Source organism: Macrobrachium nipponense, chromosome 18 (genome assembly GCF_015104395.2).
Source record: "Macrobrachium nipponense isolate FS-2020 chromosome 18, ASM1510439v2, whole genome shotgun sequence".
Classification (NCBI taxonomy): Eukaryota; Metazoa; Arthropoda; class Malacostraca; order Decapoda; family Palaemonidae; genus Macrobrachium; species Macrobrachium nipponense.
The window spans coordinates 24,896,378-24,912,946 of record NC_087211.1 but is presented as its reverse complement, the minus strand read 5'-3'; the positions used below and the strand labels follow the sequence as shown (position 1 = coordinate 24,912,946).

Genomic DNA, 16,569 nt, shown 5'->3' with positions numbered 1-16,569 from the left:
GAAAATTCTATGTGCCATCCGAGTATCCGATGCCGCCCAAACAGGTTAACCCGGAGCTAGCTAGGCTAACTCCGGGAGTGTCTCTGCAGCAGCTCCTGTTGGAGAACCTGTGGTTCTCACAGCAGGAGGCACTTGCCCTGGAATCCACCGCCATGGCGGCTTTCCAGGCAGTCTCCTGGCTGGACCTGTGGTCCCTAACAGTGTCCAAGGTCGCGGCCACCTCCGGGAATATTACTCCCGAAGGGGACCCGGCTTTCAGGAGACTTTGCCAGTCTGGGGGTAGGGCCATCTCCTACCTCGCCCACCAGACGGTAAACCTGTGGGCCAACCTGGTACTTAGGTGTGCAGTCCTTACCCGAGTGTCCAGGGCGGCTGGGCGTGAGGCGGCATTATGACTTCGCAATGGACCTGTAGTACGGAGTTCCTCCTCTCTCTTCCCAGGAGAGATGGTGGACGCTGCGGTGGAAAGATGTTTCGAAGGCTTCTGGGCAGCCTCGATCAACTGCGGCCAAGCCTAAGAGTTTGGTTAGCGCTTCGTTGGCTGCTAAGACGGTTGCCTCGTCTAAGCCCCGAGGAAAGACTCTGCCTTCGACTTCTGCCAGGGGAGGTCGCTATCAGCCCCCCTCCCAGCCCTCCCTTCCACGAGGAGGGGCAGGGAAGAAGTCGAAGAGAGGCGGGAAATGCTAGGGACGGCGTTCCCCCTCACCTGCTGCCGGAAGTGGGGGGGTGCCTGGCGAGCCATTGGGCAACATGGCAGCGCTACTGTCCCGAGACCTGGATAGTAGACGTCCTTCGGGAGGGATATCTGCTACCCTTCGAATCTCGACCACCCCTCACCTCCAACCCGGTCCATCTTCAGACCTACGTTCCGGGAACATCAAAGGACGTAGCCCTCCGACAGGAAGTCAAGACCATGCTGAGCAAAGGCGCTGTGGAGATTCGTCAGGGTTCGGTCACCGGGCTTCTACAGCTGCCTTTTCCTGGTGGAGAAGTCTACGGGGGGGCCTGGCACCCGGTGATAGATCTCTCTCCCCTGAACCGATTTGTTCGCAAGTCTCGGTTCACGATGGAGATGGCACGTTCCGTGCTCGACTCTATCAGGGAGAACGATTTCATGCTTTCAGTGGATTTGAAGGACGCGTATTTCCAGATACCCATCCATCTATCCTCCAGGAAGTACCTCCGCTTCATCCTCGACAGGACGGTGTACCAATTCAGGGCACTTTGCTTATGTCTCTCAACCGTCCCACAGGTGTTCACACGAGTGTTCACGCTGGTGTCTGCTTGGGCCCACTCGTCCGGGATACGTCTTCTGAGGTATCTCAACGACTGGTTAGTCCTGACGAGCTCCCACTCGCAGTTGCTACGGGACAGGGATTGACTTCTCGAGTTCTGCTGCAATCTGGGGATCGTGGTGAACTTCGAGAAGTCCGATCTCGAACCCAAACAGAGGATGAAGTACCTGGGTATGCTGATCGACACGGTAGCAGGGCGAGTCTTCCCCGTAGACTTGCGGATCAGCAGATTCAGGGAGGCAGCCGACCTGTTCCTGTCTTGGCAGGAACAGTCAGCTCAGCAATGGCAAGTCGTGATCGGCCACCTGTCGTCACTCGAGAAGTTAGTCCCTCACGGGCGTCTTCACTTGCGGTCTCTTCAGTGGAGACTAAAGGAGAGTTGGTCACAGGCAGAGGACCCACCGTACTTCCCCGTGTCCCTCATGGAGGAGGTGAGGCAGGACCTAGCCTTGTGGCTGGACGACAGGAATCTCTTAAGAGGAGTGCCCCCCCCGGGAGATGTTGCTGTTCTGAGACGCATCCACCGAGGGATGGGGCACACACCTGGAGGAGTTGCTGGCTGCTGGAGTGTGTGGGACCATCACAACAAGCCCCTTCACATCAATGTCCTGGAACTCAAGGCAGCGTTCCTCGCTCTCCAAGAGTTCTGGGACCGCTTGATGGGACACTCGGTGGTGTTGATATGCGACAACACCATGGTAGTGGCATACGTCAACAAAAAGGGGGGCCCTAGTGTCCCTCCCGTTGCACCAGTTGACGCTGCAGGTGCACGAGTGGGCCGTGGCTCACTCGGTAGAGCTGTCAGCCTGCTACATTCCAGGCAAGAGGAATGTAGTAGCAGACAAGCTCAGCCGTCAGGATCAGGTGATAGGGACTGAATGGTCTCTACACCAGGATGTGGCGGAAAGGCTCTTCAACCTGTGGGGGTGTCCAGTAGTGGATCTGTTCGCCACCCGGCACAACAGAAAACTCTAGGTTTTCTTTTCAGCCGTGCCAGACCCATGGGCAGCTGCAGAGGACGCTCTTCAACACCCATGGGACAACCTCTTCGCTTACGCCTTTCCCCCGTTCAGCCTGATTCGCAAGGTGATCAGCCGAGTGCTGGCCCCCCCGAATCTCAGGATGATTCCCCCTTGGCACAACGTTCTCGTCTAGCCACATGTAGAACGGTACCACCGGACAGTCCAGTCTCTACATCTTCACGGCTGGCTGTTATCCACCATCTCTTGCGAGCAAGAGGCTTTTCTCGCAGCGTAGCAACAGAGATGGCTGGACACGTCAGACAGTCCTCTGCAGCTGTGTACCAGGGAAAGTGGGCCATCTTCTGTGGTTGGTGTCGTAGACAGGGTCTATCTCCTCTCAGAGACACTCTTCAGCAGGTAGCGGATTTCCTCGGTTTTCTTCGCTGAGACAAGCTCCTCCCCGTCCCCACAGTCAAAGGATATAGAGCCGCCCTGGCCCTGGCCCTGGCCCTGAAACTGAGGGGAGTGGATATCTCGGACTCGTTCGAGATCTCCTTGCTTATGAGGAGCTTTGAGAGGTCTTGCCCACCCAGGGAACTCAGGCCCCCGGGGTGGGATGTGACTCTTGTCCTTAAGAGCCAACTCGAAGACCCTTCGAGCCACTCCGAGAGTCGTCAGACAGGGATCTGACCCTCAAGACCCTCTTCTTGCTGGCCCTGGCATCGGCAAAGAGAGTAGGGGAACTTCATGGTCTTTCTTTCGACATTAAACATACCAGGAGATGGGGATCTGTGACGCTCGATTTCGTCCTGAACTTCGTAGCTAAGACTCAGAATCCGTCGATCCCTGACAACAGGTTCGAGTCTTTCACAATCCCCTCCCTAATGGATTTCACCGACAACGATACGGATGAGATGCTGCTTTGTCCTGTGAGGCCGCTACGGCGCTATCTGAAGAGAACTCGTCACCTCAGGCCTGAGTGTCGACGCCTCTTCGTTAGCACCGGGGTGGCCAAGAAAGAAGTACCCAAGAACACACTTTCTTTCTGGCTACGTGAGGTAATCAGGAGGGCGTACGAAGCTGATGGTAGCGACGACATCCGTACCCTTCGTCTGAGAGCCCATGAAGTCAAAGGCATTGGTCCTTCTCTTGCGTTCCGCAAGAACTTCTCCGTGGTGCAGGTCCTGAAGGCGGGTTTGGTCCAACCAGACCACGTTCACCTTCTCCTACTTTCGGGATATTGCCCACAGGTCCGTGGATACTTTTTCCTTGGGACCCATGGTGGCTGCTCAACATGTTGTGTAGCTTACCCATCACCCAAGCAGGCAGAACAGCATCGAATCCTGGTGTGACTGCAAGAATGGATGAGTGAATGAGAGTGTGACTGGCTTCTCTTCCCCATCTTTTTCTCCCCTCTACTTGTGGGCAGAGGGACGCGGTTGGTAACCCGCTGGAAGAAGGAGAAGATGCAGGTAAGCTACTCGACTGAGCCCCATCCTATCCCTTTCATTAGGGATAGGAGTGAATATGTGGGGGAGGGGGGGTGGGGGGGGAAGTGGAAGCCAACAAGAAACAAACCCATGACTTTATATTGCCTCTTGCAATAGGAACAAGTTCTTGCTTGCTAGTTTTAAGAGGTACGCTTGCCTCCCTCTTATTACTTGGGTCCAGAGGTCTGACCATTGATCCTGCGGTACATACCCCGATCAATTGGGCAGAGGCTAGGATCCCTCCCTCTGCTCTTATGACCAGGGAGGGAATCCAAGGTTTGGCGAACACCAGTCTGTTCTTAAGACTTAGATTCCTCCCACCAAGAAGTGAGTCTTCCTATTGTTAAAGGACCGATGGTTTGTATTACGTATCGGAACAAATGGCAATTTGTCGAAAATTGCATTTTTCCTAACTATACAAACCTGAGGTCCTTTACACATAGTCCCATCTCATGCCACCCCACTGCGTTTTTCCTGGGCCTAAAGCAAAAGTGATTCTTCACCTCCCAGTCGTGCGGGGCGCGCACTGTCGGACAAGCAGTTAACTACCGAACTCCCTTGTTCGAAGCTTACAACTGTTCCAGCTGCCGCTAGTTACCTTCCTATTGTTAAAGGACCTCAGGTTTGTATAGTTAGGAAAAATGCAATTTTCTATAAATTGCCACATTTAACGTGAGGACGAGACATGTATTTAGCGTGATTGATATTGATCCTCGAGTGTGTGTAATGATACACGTATTCATCCAAAATTTACGCTTACGCTTTGGGAATTGCCGAGGGGAACTAAAGAGGTTTGTCCTTTGTTTTGTTTTTTCTGGTAATTTCTCTTCTCCTTCATCCTTTCACTAGCTATCAGACGAAGGTAGAAGAGGGGGCGTGTGGTCTTGGTGTTTGGGGGACTTCCTCCCACTTCTGAGAGCAGTGCCCTTGGATGCGAGAGGACTATCCTTATTACTTTAAATCATAATTTGTTCATGAAACTTACCTGTCAGATATATATATAGCTGTAATTTCCGACGACCGACAGAATTTAAAACTTACGACACACGTAGTGGGAGTCAGGTGGTTAGTACCCATTCCCGCCGCTGGGAGGCGGGTATCAGGATATCAGGAACCATTCCCATTTTCTATTCATAATTTTTCTGTCGCCGGTGTTGTGAACATCTGTTTACAGCACCTCCGTCTGGATTTGGAAACTTGGCTACTTGAGTATCCCTCTTGGTTTTTTTTGGATTAATTGACTTGGATCGGTCGCTAGGCACACGTTATTAGTGGATTGAATTGATTTTGGCTTGAATTTCTCTTTGGATAAAATGTCAGGGTCTAGTTCAGCTAGCGCTAGATTTTGTTCTAAGACTGATTGTAGAGGTAGGCTACTGAAAGCTTCAGTAGACCCCCATACTGTATGGAAAGGTTGCAGGGAGCATGAATGTGCGTATGAAAGCCGTTGCAAGGAGTGTGAAAGGTTAACAGATTCTGAGTGGAAGGCGTATGAAACCTATCTTAGGAAACTTGAGAAGGATAGGTTAAGGAGGTCTTCCTCTAGGAGTGTTTCGGGTATGCAAGAAATTAATGTTTCTCCTGTTAACCCTCCTTCTGTTAATTCTCCTAACCCTGTAGTGTTGCCTTCGGGCCCTGAAACAGTGTCGGTAGAAGGTAATACTTTGTCCTTAATTTTGGAGTCGATTCGCAATTTAGAATCGAAAGTGTTGGCTCGTGAAAGCAAAAGTGAAGTGCAGAAGTGCAGTGATACCCCTTGTGTAGTGGAGGGTGCGCCAGATCGGCCTTATTTCGCCTCTAGGCCGGGACCTCTGCTTGACTCCCAGGACCCGGGGAGAGAGCATGTCGAAAGCCGAAGGAGGGTTACAAGGAACCCCCACCGATCTGGCGTGCCTTCGGCAGTTTCTGATGAAAATCCCCAGACTGCCAAGGAGCGTGCGCGTGCACGTCTCCTCAAGGAGTGTTTCTCGTCTTTGGAGGCTTCATCCCCACGTAAAGGGTGGAGTTCTCATGGTGCTTCTCGTCCTTTGAAAAGGACTGTGCGTGTTCGTGACGCTTCACGTCCTAGTTCTCCGGAACTTCGCTCTTCTCCGGATAGTGCGTTTGCCGCTTTCCCACCGCAGAAAAGGCGTAGGGATTCTTTGGACCTGGATTCGGGTAACTCGTTCGAGCGATACAGTCGCTCCAGAGTTCGGGAAGAGGCCGTTCCTGGGAGGAGAAGGGAGGCGTCCCCTCGCCACTCTCCCGCTCACAGGATCAGTCCCTCCCCAGAACAGGAGGATTCACCAACCAAGAAGATGCTTCAGTCACTGCAGCAGCAACTTCAGGACGTTCTTGCTTCCAGAGAGTCTCTTCCGCGTCGTCGTAGGAAGGATGATGGGCTTCCTGTGAAGCAGTCAAGACCTTCTCTCTCTCCTTCTCCTCCCTCGCCTCTCTCTCCATTTGAGTCTCCCTCTAGAGTTCGTTCTGCTCCCCAGCGGCTCTCTAGAGGAGGTGAGAAATTAGTTTCTTGCTCTCGCGAAGCGGTTTTACCCGCTCTCACGATATCTGATGTTCGGAAGCAAGCGGCGGACGCTGAGCGCGCTTCTGTGCAAGTGGAGCGTGCTACAGTTGCCGCCAAGCGCGCACCTGTTGATGACAAACGCGCGCCAGTGGACGCCAAGCGCGCGCTAGCGGACGCTCAGCGCGCGCCAGTGGACGCCAAGCGCGCACTAGTGGACACTCAGTGTGCGCCAGTGGACGCCAGGCGTGCACTAGTAGATGCCGAGCGCACACCAGTCGGCGCCAAACGTGTGGCTTCGGACGCCAAGCGCGCGCCTTTGGACGCCAGTTCCTCACCAACGCAAGCACAGGTGGAAGAGGGAACCCTACCTGTTCGTCGAGTTTCTTCAGTACTCCCTCCAACTTCTCCAGTTTCTGAAGAGGGAGTTAGTGACGATTTCGTCGAAACAGAGGAAGAGCAGCAGTTGGCTCCTGTCTCATCGGATTACAAGGTTTTGACGCGTCTTCTCCAGTCGGAGTTTGGAGAAACGTTTCAACCTGAAGCCCCTCGTACTCCTCCTTCTCAATTTTCTTCATTCAAAGCGTCGAAAGCATCGGAATTTGTCAAGATGAAGAAGTCGCTTTCCACAAAGCAAGCGTTCCGCAAAATCCACGATTGGATGGAGAAGAGGAAAGCGTCAGGCAAGACCTCTTTCGCTTTGCCACCTTCAAGACTCTGCGGGAAAGGGGGCATGTGGTACGAGACGGGAGAGAACGTCGGCGTTAAACTTCCAGCCTCTGCTCAGGGTGATTTTGGGAGCATTGTGGATACCTCCAGAAGAGCCCTCCTGTCATCATCGAAAGTCTCTTGGACTCATAACGAGTTGGACTTCCATCTAAAAGGCCTCTTCAGGACTCTAGAGGTCTTTAACTTTCTCGACTGGTGTCTAGGAGTTTTGGATGACAGGTCCAGGAGTTCTGATACCATTAGTCTGGGGGAGCTGTCCAGTGTATTGTCTTGCATGGACAAGGCCGTCAGGGATGGTTCTGAGGAGTTGACTACTCACTTTAGCACGGTGCTTCTCAAGAAAAGAGCACTCTTCTGTAACTTTACAGCCAAATCCGTCTCTCCAGCGCAAAAGGCGGATTTGCTCTTCGCTCCGTTTTCAGACCATCTCTTCCCCCAGACTATGGTTAAGGACGTAGCCTCGAGTCTTCAGGAGAAAGCTACGCAAGATCTTCTAGCTCAGTCTTCAAGGAGACCAGCAGGTACTTCTTCTTCTGGGGTTTCTTCTACCAAGAAACCGAAGCCCTTTCGAGTTGGATCTTCCTCGAAACCAGCCTCTCGAGGAAGAGGCTCTTCCAGAGGCAAAACCCCTGCTCCTTCTATGAGTAGGAAGTGATATGGAAGTCCTTCAGCCGCCGGTAGGAGCCAGACTTCTTCTTTTCGCGAAAGCCTGGGAAGAGAGAGATGCTGACCCTTGGTCGCTAGATATCGTGAGGAAGGGATACAGAATTCCGTTCATGAAGTTGCCCCCGCTGTCCTCGACACCAAAGGATTTGTCTCCTTCGTATTGAGGAGAAAAACAGAAACTGCTTTTCGATCTGCTAGATCAAATGATCGAGAAGCAAGCCGTTGAACAGGTCTTCGACCTGGATTCTCCAGGTTTTTACAACCGTCTGTTCCTAGTGCCGAAGCAGTCGGGGGGGTGGCGACCCGTCCTCGATGTCAGCAGCCTAAATCTCTTCGTCACAAAGCAAAAATTCAAGATGGAGACACCTCAATCTGTGCTGGCAGCTTTAAGACCGGGGGGATTGGATGGTCTCACTAGACCTCCAGGACGCGTATTTTCACGTCCCCATCCATCCCCAATCAAGGAAATACCTGCAGTTTGTCCTGAAGGGGAAAGTATTCCAGTTCAGGGCACTCTGCTTCGGTCTGAGCACAGCGCCGATGGTTTTCACCATTAGCTTAGTTTAAGTGGGATACCTTTGGTAAGCTAAGCCAGGTGGTTGTATTTTTACCTCGTTGCCCTCATCGGTATGGTTCATGGTCTAGTCACGTCGTGGTCTCGCCCCTGTTGACAGATCATCTGGAGTGCACCAGCTATATAGGTCTCTACCTTGCTGGCAACTCTAGTAGCACAAGCAGACTTACGTGGCGGTAATCACGAAGCCAGCTATGCTAACAGGTAAGGAACCAAGATATCAATTATCTGCATATATGTGTTTCCTAAATCTTCTATTCTGTCTCTCCCACCACCAAAGGTGGGATTCAGCTATATATATATCTGACAGGTAAGTTTCATGAACAAAATGATATTGTAATGATACAATTAAGTTTGTTCATACTTACCTGGCAGATTTATATATAGCTGTAATTTCCGACGACCGACAGAATTTAAAACTTACGACACACGTAGTGGGAGTCAGGTGGTTAGTACCCATTTCCGCCGCTGGGAGGCGGGTATCAGGAACCATTCCCATTTTCTATTCATAATTTTTATTTCCACTGTCTCCTGAGGGGAGGTGGGTGGGTACTTAATTATATAAATCTGCCAGGTAAGTATGAACAAACTTAATTGTATCATTACAATATCATTTTCTTTATTTTACAGACTAACATTGGTGATTGTGTTTACAGCAGTATTGGTTGGATAGCTCTTCTTATTGGTTATCCTAACCTTGGAATTGTACATGTGACTCTCAGCATGCTGTGATACTGATCCTTGAGTGTGTGTACTGATCCCCTGCTGGTAATCATATTCATTTACCACTACTATCCTGGAGTTACATCACTGGACGAAGCTTTCGCCGCTGCCCTGTGATGATTAACTATTCCTGATGGTAGAAGTCTCGCAGAATTGAGAAATCGAAGAGGAAGAGAGTTCGTCATGTGTTGTCATCCTCCTCTTCGAGATCATCATATTTTCATCAGTCTCCACCCCTTCGACTCCCAAGGCTCCTTGCTGTAGAAGGAGAAGGTAGTCTCCCCCAAGAAATCTCGTCACGGGACTTCTAAGGATCTGTCTCCTCAAACTGAGGAGGCGGTTGGATCTTCTGCTGGCTCTCCCGTTCCTTGGGAACAGGAACCGTCATGCTGTCCCCAGGGTCTAGCGTGTTGGGAGTCATAGAAGCGCAAACTTCGGTTCGCACTTCTGCTACTAGTCTTAGAGGTTCTGCCCCTAAGACTAGTTCCGTGTCGGGCGCTCGTTCGCAAGTCCCCGAGTGCACATAGTCTTCAGATTTGCGTGGGTCCAGAGTCATTTACAACGAGTCTGCTCACCCTCATAACTCGGTCAAGGGGTGGAAGAAAGGAGCGAGTCGCTCAGAGGTGACTCGGTCCTTGCCGGTGATCGCTCTAGTAGTGATTGCTCAGTTCGCAGGGTTGACGTGACGGTCCTGCAGGACCATCCACACAGAGACTGGTGGAGGCTCCCCATCCAGTCCTCTTGAGAGGTTTCAACCTCGACGAGGACTTGGACGAGTTGGAGGACAGTATCAGCTCTATCCAGTCAGGTGCACTCTCAGCCCCACCCAGGTGATGTGAGGTTCGTAGTCCTCTTCGGGAAGTGTTCTCTCCACTGCTGCTCCATCAGGTCCTCCTTCGCAGGTTGCGCTGGGCCCTGCTGCTTCCGCAGCCACTGCAGCCCCGCCCTGGATGGGAAAACCTTCTGCTGTCCTGAGAAAGTTGGCGAAGAAGAAGAGGGAGGTGTTGTTATCATCTTTTTTGTCTTAGTCTCCGTCGTCGTCTTCTGCTGCCTTCTCCATCTGAGGCTCCCCAACCGAGGAAGGAGGAGGTCTCCCTGGTCCTCCTTCCGCTGGTCCTCCTGTTCCGCCCGTCTCTCCTTCCCCAGGGAAGAGAAAGACGGGGACCGTAGAGGTACCAGCAGTGCTGGTACCTTTGTTCCTGACTCTAGAGGTTCCACCGAGTGTACGGTCACCTACTGGAGACTGTGCAGCCAGGGTCCAGGCCTCTGAGTACGCTCACAGCCAGGACCCAAACACAGGCGGAAGGATGGTAAGAGTCACCCAGGTGACTCGCCAGACCGGCGATCGCCTGATACCTAAGGTAGATGTGACCGTCCCATCTGACCGTACACGAGGCAAGACTGGGAGGAGGTCCCCCAGGTCCCCGGGAACAGCTTCGGCTGCTTCTGGGACTGTGATGCGTAGTGAGGACAGTGCTCGGTCTCGCCGCATTGGTGGACGCTACCAGTCACCCTACCATCGATCGCACCACGTGATCGGACGGTCCGCACAGCTGGTAGCAGCTCCACTGGCGCAAGACCGACGCTACCATCCTCGGTCCAGAGCTTTCCACAGGGAGATCGCTCGTCCAGACCTGCAGACTGGTCATCACCGCTGGTTGGTGATCACCTGCAGCCCTCTTCGTCCACCGGTTCTCCCAGTAGACAGAGCGGGAGCGTCAGATCTACCTCACCTGTCCCTTCAACCTCCTTGGCGCGATACACCGGGAGGAGTGAGGTGACCAGGGGGGGTATCGTGAGGAGTGTGCTTCTCTTGGTCGAGCCATGAGAGCCTATGTGCCCGGTTAGGTCTTAGGACCGGACAGGTCATACACTCAAGTGATTAGAGGAGATTAAGGGTGGGGCTGGCAAGGACAATGACACTTTCCTAGACTTGCGGAGTGACCATCACCGCTGTTCACGTGACGGTCCCGCTGGACCGAGCATGCAGAGACCTCTTTAGAGGTTTCAGCCTCGACGAGGACTGGGACGCGTTGGAGGACAGTATCGGCTCTCTCCTGTCGGGTGCTCGCTCAGCCTCACTCAGACGACGGTCACGGTGACTGACCGGTCTCAGTGGTGGCAGACGTTTCACCTGCAGTACAAGAGTTTTGTAACCCTCCTCGGAAAGTGTTTTCTCCAGACAGTAATGCTTTCCCAGACTCCAAGAGCGGCCAGCACCGCAGAGTGATGGCTGCCTGTGACTCACTTCTCTGGCTGCTAGTTCTGCTAGGAAGGAGAGCGAGAGTATCCAGTCTTCCTCCCCCATTCACTCTCTTCCTATGGCTACGCCAGGAGGGGCCAGGTGAATGGGAGGGGATCCTGCAGAGTGCTCTCTGTAGGATTCAGCGTTGGGGGACTGCGAGGGACCTTCCTGTCCTACCGGACATACGTCCTCGTTATTGAGGAAGGATCTTGCCTGTTCCTCCTCAATTTCTACGAGAATCAAGGAGGGCCACTACCTGATGATCGTCTGACAAAATTCGGGGGTTTTGTCGAGCACTTAAAATTCTTTGGAATTTCTAGCACTCTCCGAGTGTTTTTGTCTTCTACGATCTGCAAACACTTGGGCGAGACCACTGTCCAGAGTGGGTGAGATGAGAATTCCTGATAATTGTTACTACGAAAATTGGGAATCTCGCCAAATGCTTGAATTCCTTGGAATTCCTGGTGTCTCAGGTGTTTTGGTTTTCCTGTAATTTCCAACCCACTGTCGAGACAGACATTCCCGGTAATTGTTATTACAAACTCGGGGGTCTCGCTAAGCCATTGAATTCCTTGGAATTTCTAGTGTTCAAAGGGTGATTTGGTTTTCTGAGTTTTCCAAACACCCGGGCAACAGGTATTCCCGATGATATTACCCGTGGAAGTGTTGCTGCTGAAGGAAGAGTGTCTCAGGAGGGGCTCGGCCTGGATGGACCTGATGGTCCGTCGCCGCCTTAGTACGCTGTCACCCCGGGATACAGAGAAGAATGGGCAATAACAGTCAATCTCTTCTCTTTTTTTTTTCCCTTTACTTCCTGGTTATATCAGAATGAAACAATGAAATGAGAGAAATTCAGTGAGTTTATTCCTCGGAATTCGAACCCGAGAGACGACGTTTTTGGTTCAATCCTAGGATCTTACTGAACATACGTCAATCCGTTCAGGATGGATAGCTCCGAGAGTTTGAATGCCTCTCCAGTGCTACTGTTTTGGGAACATCCAGTTCGGCATGAACTAGTCGTCTTCAGTATCCTGTTATCACCGTAGAAGTCTTCCTTCGGGAATACTTCACCTTCGCTCTCTTCATTAGAGATTGAAGGAGGTCCGCTTCCAGTCCTTATTCTTGTTCCTCAAATGAGAGAGAATTTAGGCTGGAGGTTGATGTACAGGAACCCACAAATATTCTACGTATACTGCTTCTGTTATCAGTTGAATTGTCTGAGTAGTAGGCACGTAACTGTAGTAAACTCTATGGGAATGAGACCGAGATGAATAGTATCTTCTCTTAATTGACCTGAAACTCGGGATGGCCTTGCAGGCCTCCCAAGAGTTAGCGGTTTCGATTTTGAGATATACTTGGAAAGAAGTAAATATCTGTCGCCTGCTCAGTGTGGTTTTCGGAGTATGCACTCCACAACTGATGTATTGATACGAATGGAATCTTCAATATGTGAAGCTTTTGCTAACAAGCAGCATCACATCACTCTTTTCTTTGACCTAGAGAAGGCTTATGATAGAACATGGAGATATGGCATTTTGAGGGTCCTTTAGGAATGCAACCTGAGAGGCAATTTGCCCCTCTTTATTAAGGCTTTTTTAAAAAATTGGATTTTTATACATTCAACTTCCCTGGCAGATATATACTTAGCTATAGACTCCGTCGTCCCCGACAGAAATTCGAATTTCACGGCACACGCTACAGGTAGGTCAGGTGATCTATCGCCACTGCCGCTGGATGGCAGAACTAGGAACCATCCCATTTTCTAACACTGATTTTCTCTGTCGCGGGTAGCCATAACATCGTTGTTGTTACCTCCTGACTTGGATTTCGTTTTTCATCGCCGTTGATCTTCTGGACTGTCTTTTTGGTGACGTATTTGGATCTGTGGTTTGGCATACGCTTTTGTGGAACGTTTTTTGGATTTTGGCTTTGGATTTTGCTCAAAAATGTCTGATTCTAGCTGCGAAGTTAGAAGATGTATGAATGAGGGTTGTTTGGTGAGGCTACCGAAAGTGTCGTTAGATCCTCACAAGGTATGCAAGAAGTGTAGGGGATATGAATGCACTAGAAATAACACGTGTGATGAATGTGTGAATATGGATGAGGAAGGATGGAAGAAACTAGATTCCTACTTAAGGAAACTAGAGAGAGATAGGGTTAGAAAGGCTGTCTCTAGAAGCATGAGTAGATCTCGCTCTAACGAGCCAGTTAGTATAACTAACCCTCAATTAATTGCTTCCTCAAATGCAGTTTCAACCTCTCCCGTAGCAGATGTTGCAAGTTCTGCTGCGGAGATTGCAAATTTGAAGTCAGCATTAAAAAGGATGGAGCTTGAAATGCAAGCTCTTAAAGGTAAGAATGTGGAAAGTGACATAAGTGTCCCCAGTGTAGTGGAGGGTGCGTCTGATCGGCTCTGTCTCGCTCCCAGACCTAGACCTCTTCCAAGCTCCCAGGCCCAGAGGAGAAGGAATGTCAACAGTCGTATGGAGGTTACGGAGAATCCCCACCGGTCAGGCGTCCCCTCGGCAGAATCTGTAGCGTCCCAGACTGCCAAGGATCGCCATTGGAAAGGCATCCTAAAAGAGTGCTTTTCATCATCCGATTCGTCTCCTCGAAGAAGTGGATGGACTTCCGACGAACTGTCGCGTCCGATCAAGAGGAGTTGGAAAGCTCCGACGTTGGACTCGAGCCCGGAACGTTTCCCGGACGATTCTCCCTACGAGAGGAAAGAGCCAAGAGGACAATATCACAATCTCCTACTCCTTCCAGAGCGCATTCTCCTATTCATAGCAAAGAAAAGGAAGAAACTGCGACGGACATCCTACGCAAAATGCAGGAACAAATTTCCTCGTTAGTAGGAGTATTGGAAAAAGACCGTCCGAGGAGAAAGGACGATTTTCTTCCTGTTAAGAGATCGCGTCCGACGGGCGTTCCGGACTCCAGACTTATCTCCTCTACGCCTCGTACGAGTACAGAAAGAAATAAAGAGAGAAGGATGAAAACTCATAGGCTTGGGACGCCACATACGGACAATGACGAAGAGTGTCCGAGTCGGACAGAACCACCCAGGCGCTCGGCGTCAGAATTGGAAGACTCGGACAGGAAAAAGTGTCCTACGCGGACGGCGCCAACCAGACACCATTCGCGGACAGCCTGGACAGGTGGATATGTCCTATGCGGACAACTATGTCCAAACGACTCGTACCGATTGCGGACAACCTTGACAAGGCGGACAGCCTGGGTTGGACGAAACGTTGTGCGCAGGTAACTCCGTCCGGGCGCCAGACGCCAGAAGCGGACAAGTCGGACAGGCAGAAGTGTCGTACTGCATTGACACCAGCCAAGCGCCAAGTTCCATATGTGGACAGCTCGGACAGACGACAAGGTCCGAGACGGACAGATACGTCCGAACGCATTGGACAAACTAGACTTTCGGCAAAGGTTAAGCACCAAGCGCCAAGAGTTTCCTCAAAAGATTCATACGGAGAAATTAACCAGGAAGTGTGTCTATATGATTTGAACCAGGAGCGGATTTCTCTGGACAGAGACGAAAGGTGCCGCACAGGCGGCCGTCGTCCTGTTCACGATATGTCCGTTTCGGGTGGAAATCTTCCGCAAGCACAGCTGTCTCCTGAGAAGAGTGAGATACGTCGCACAGGCGGCCGTCATTCTTGTCAGGAGGACTTAGATGTTGATCGGGTTTTTTCTCAGGATCGGCATTCTCCGGACAGGGACTCTAGGTGCCGCACAGGCGGCCGTTGCCCTTGTCGGGAGGGAGCTGATTCTGCGAAGAGCCCTTCACCTTGCGAGAAAAGATGTTCTCCCTCGGCTAATATTGATTCTCCGGGGGAACTGGCATTGGAAGATGTCTCTGACACCGAAGACCAGAAAGGGGCTGGACTATCAGATTATAAAGCGTTAGCTGCGCTTTTGCTCCAGGAATTTGGAGATTCTTTGAGTCCTGCCGCTCCTCCGTCTCCTCGGTCGCTATTTACGAGTGCGAAAACCTCAAAGTCGTCCTCCTTCCTGAAGATGCGGCCGACAATTTCCATGAAGAAGGCTTTGCAGTCTTTTGGAAATTGGCTGAACTCCAAGAAGGAGGCGGGAAAGATGGTCTTTACCTGCCCTCCCTCCAGACTTTCTGGGAGGAGGGGTATATGGTATGAGACGGGCGAAGCAATGGGACTCGCCCTCCCAGCAACTGCGGAGGCAGATTTTTCAACGCTGGTGGACGCGTCGAGGAGACACTCTCTTTCGTCAGCCAAAACAACTTGGGGAATGTCTGAAATGGACCATCTCCTCAAGGGATTGTTCCATGTTTTGGAAGTTTTCAACTTTCTGGACTGGTCCCTTGGGGTGATGGCCAAGAGGACACAAGACAATGAGCAATTGAGCCCCGATGTCCTTAATAGTATTTTGACTTGTATGGACAAGGCAGTACAAGACAAATCGGGAGAAGTGGCCTCCCTTTTCGGGGCGGGAATACTTAAGAAAAGAACTGTATTCAGTTCTTTTCTTACGAAAGCTGTCTCTCCGGCACAGAGGTCGTCCCTTCTGTACGCTCCTCTGTCTAACCAGCTTTTCCCTTCTCAGTTAGTGAGAGATATTTCTCACTCACTTACCGAGAAGGCGACACAGGACCTTCTGGTTCAATCAACCAAAAGGCCGAGGGACAGCTGTTCCTGCCACAAGAGACACGGGTCCCCAAGCCGCCCTTTCAAGGGAGTTCATCTTCGAGATCCTCCTTTAAGAAGAGAGGAGCAGAAAGAAGAGGTAGGGCTTCTGCCTTTAGACCTACCAAGAAAAGCAAATGAACCTCAAGTCCTCCAAACACCAGTAGGCGCCAGACTACTGAACTTTGCAGAAGAATGGGCGTCGAGAGGGGCGGACAACTGGTCCCTCTCAATTGTGAGGAGAGGATATCTCATCCCCTTCAGGGACAGACCTCCCTTGACGTCTACTCCGAGGGAACTGTCGGCGAAGTACGCGGACCCTGTCAAGAGGAAGACCCTTCTGCAATTAGTAGAACAAATGTTGGACAAGGAGGCCATAGAATTAGTACCGGATCCACACTCTCAGGGCTTTTACAATCGACTGTTCCTAGTTCCGAAAGCCTCGGGAGGGTGGAGACCTTTCCTGGATGTGAGCGCACTGAACCGATTCGTAGAGAAACAGAAGTTCGCTATGGAAACATCCAACTCGGTGCTAGCGGCTCTGCGTCCAGGAGATTGGATGGCCTCCTTGGATCTACAAGACGCATATTTTCACGTCCCTCTTCATCCGTCATCGAGGAAATATCTACGATTCATGATGCAGGGAAGGGTCTTTCAATTCAGGGCCATGTGCTTCGGCCTGTCTACGGCTCCTCAAGTGTTCACCAACCTG

The 16,569-nt window shown here is 51.4% G+C and overlaps 2 protein-coding genes across 2 annotated transcripts in view; both read left to right on the top strand.

The window, feature by feature from the left end:
- LOC135196929 (protein deltex-like) overlaps positions 1-16,569 on the top strand; it is a 333,013-nt gene that overhangs the window by 35,542 nt on the left and 280,902 nt on the right. The gene's annotated exons all lie outside the window — the stretch shown is intronic.
- LOC135196530 (uncharacterized) overlaps positions 1-16,569 on the top strand; it is a 35,020-nt gene that overhangs the window by 9,821 nt on the left and 8,630 nt on the right. The window contains exon 5 of the mRNA XM_064223378.1: positions 13,435-13,536. Within this exon, the coding sequence (XP_064079448.1) occupies positions 13,435-13,536 (102 nt within the window). The remainder of the gene's footprint in view (positions 1-13,434; positions 13,537-16,569) is intronic.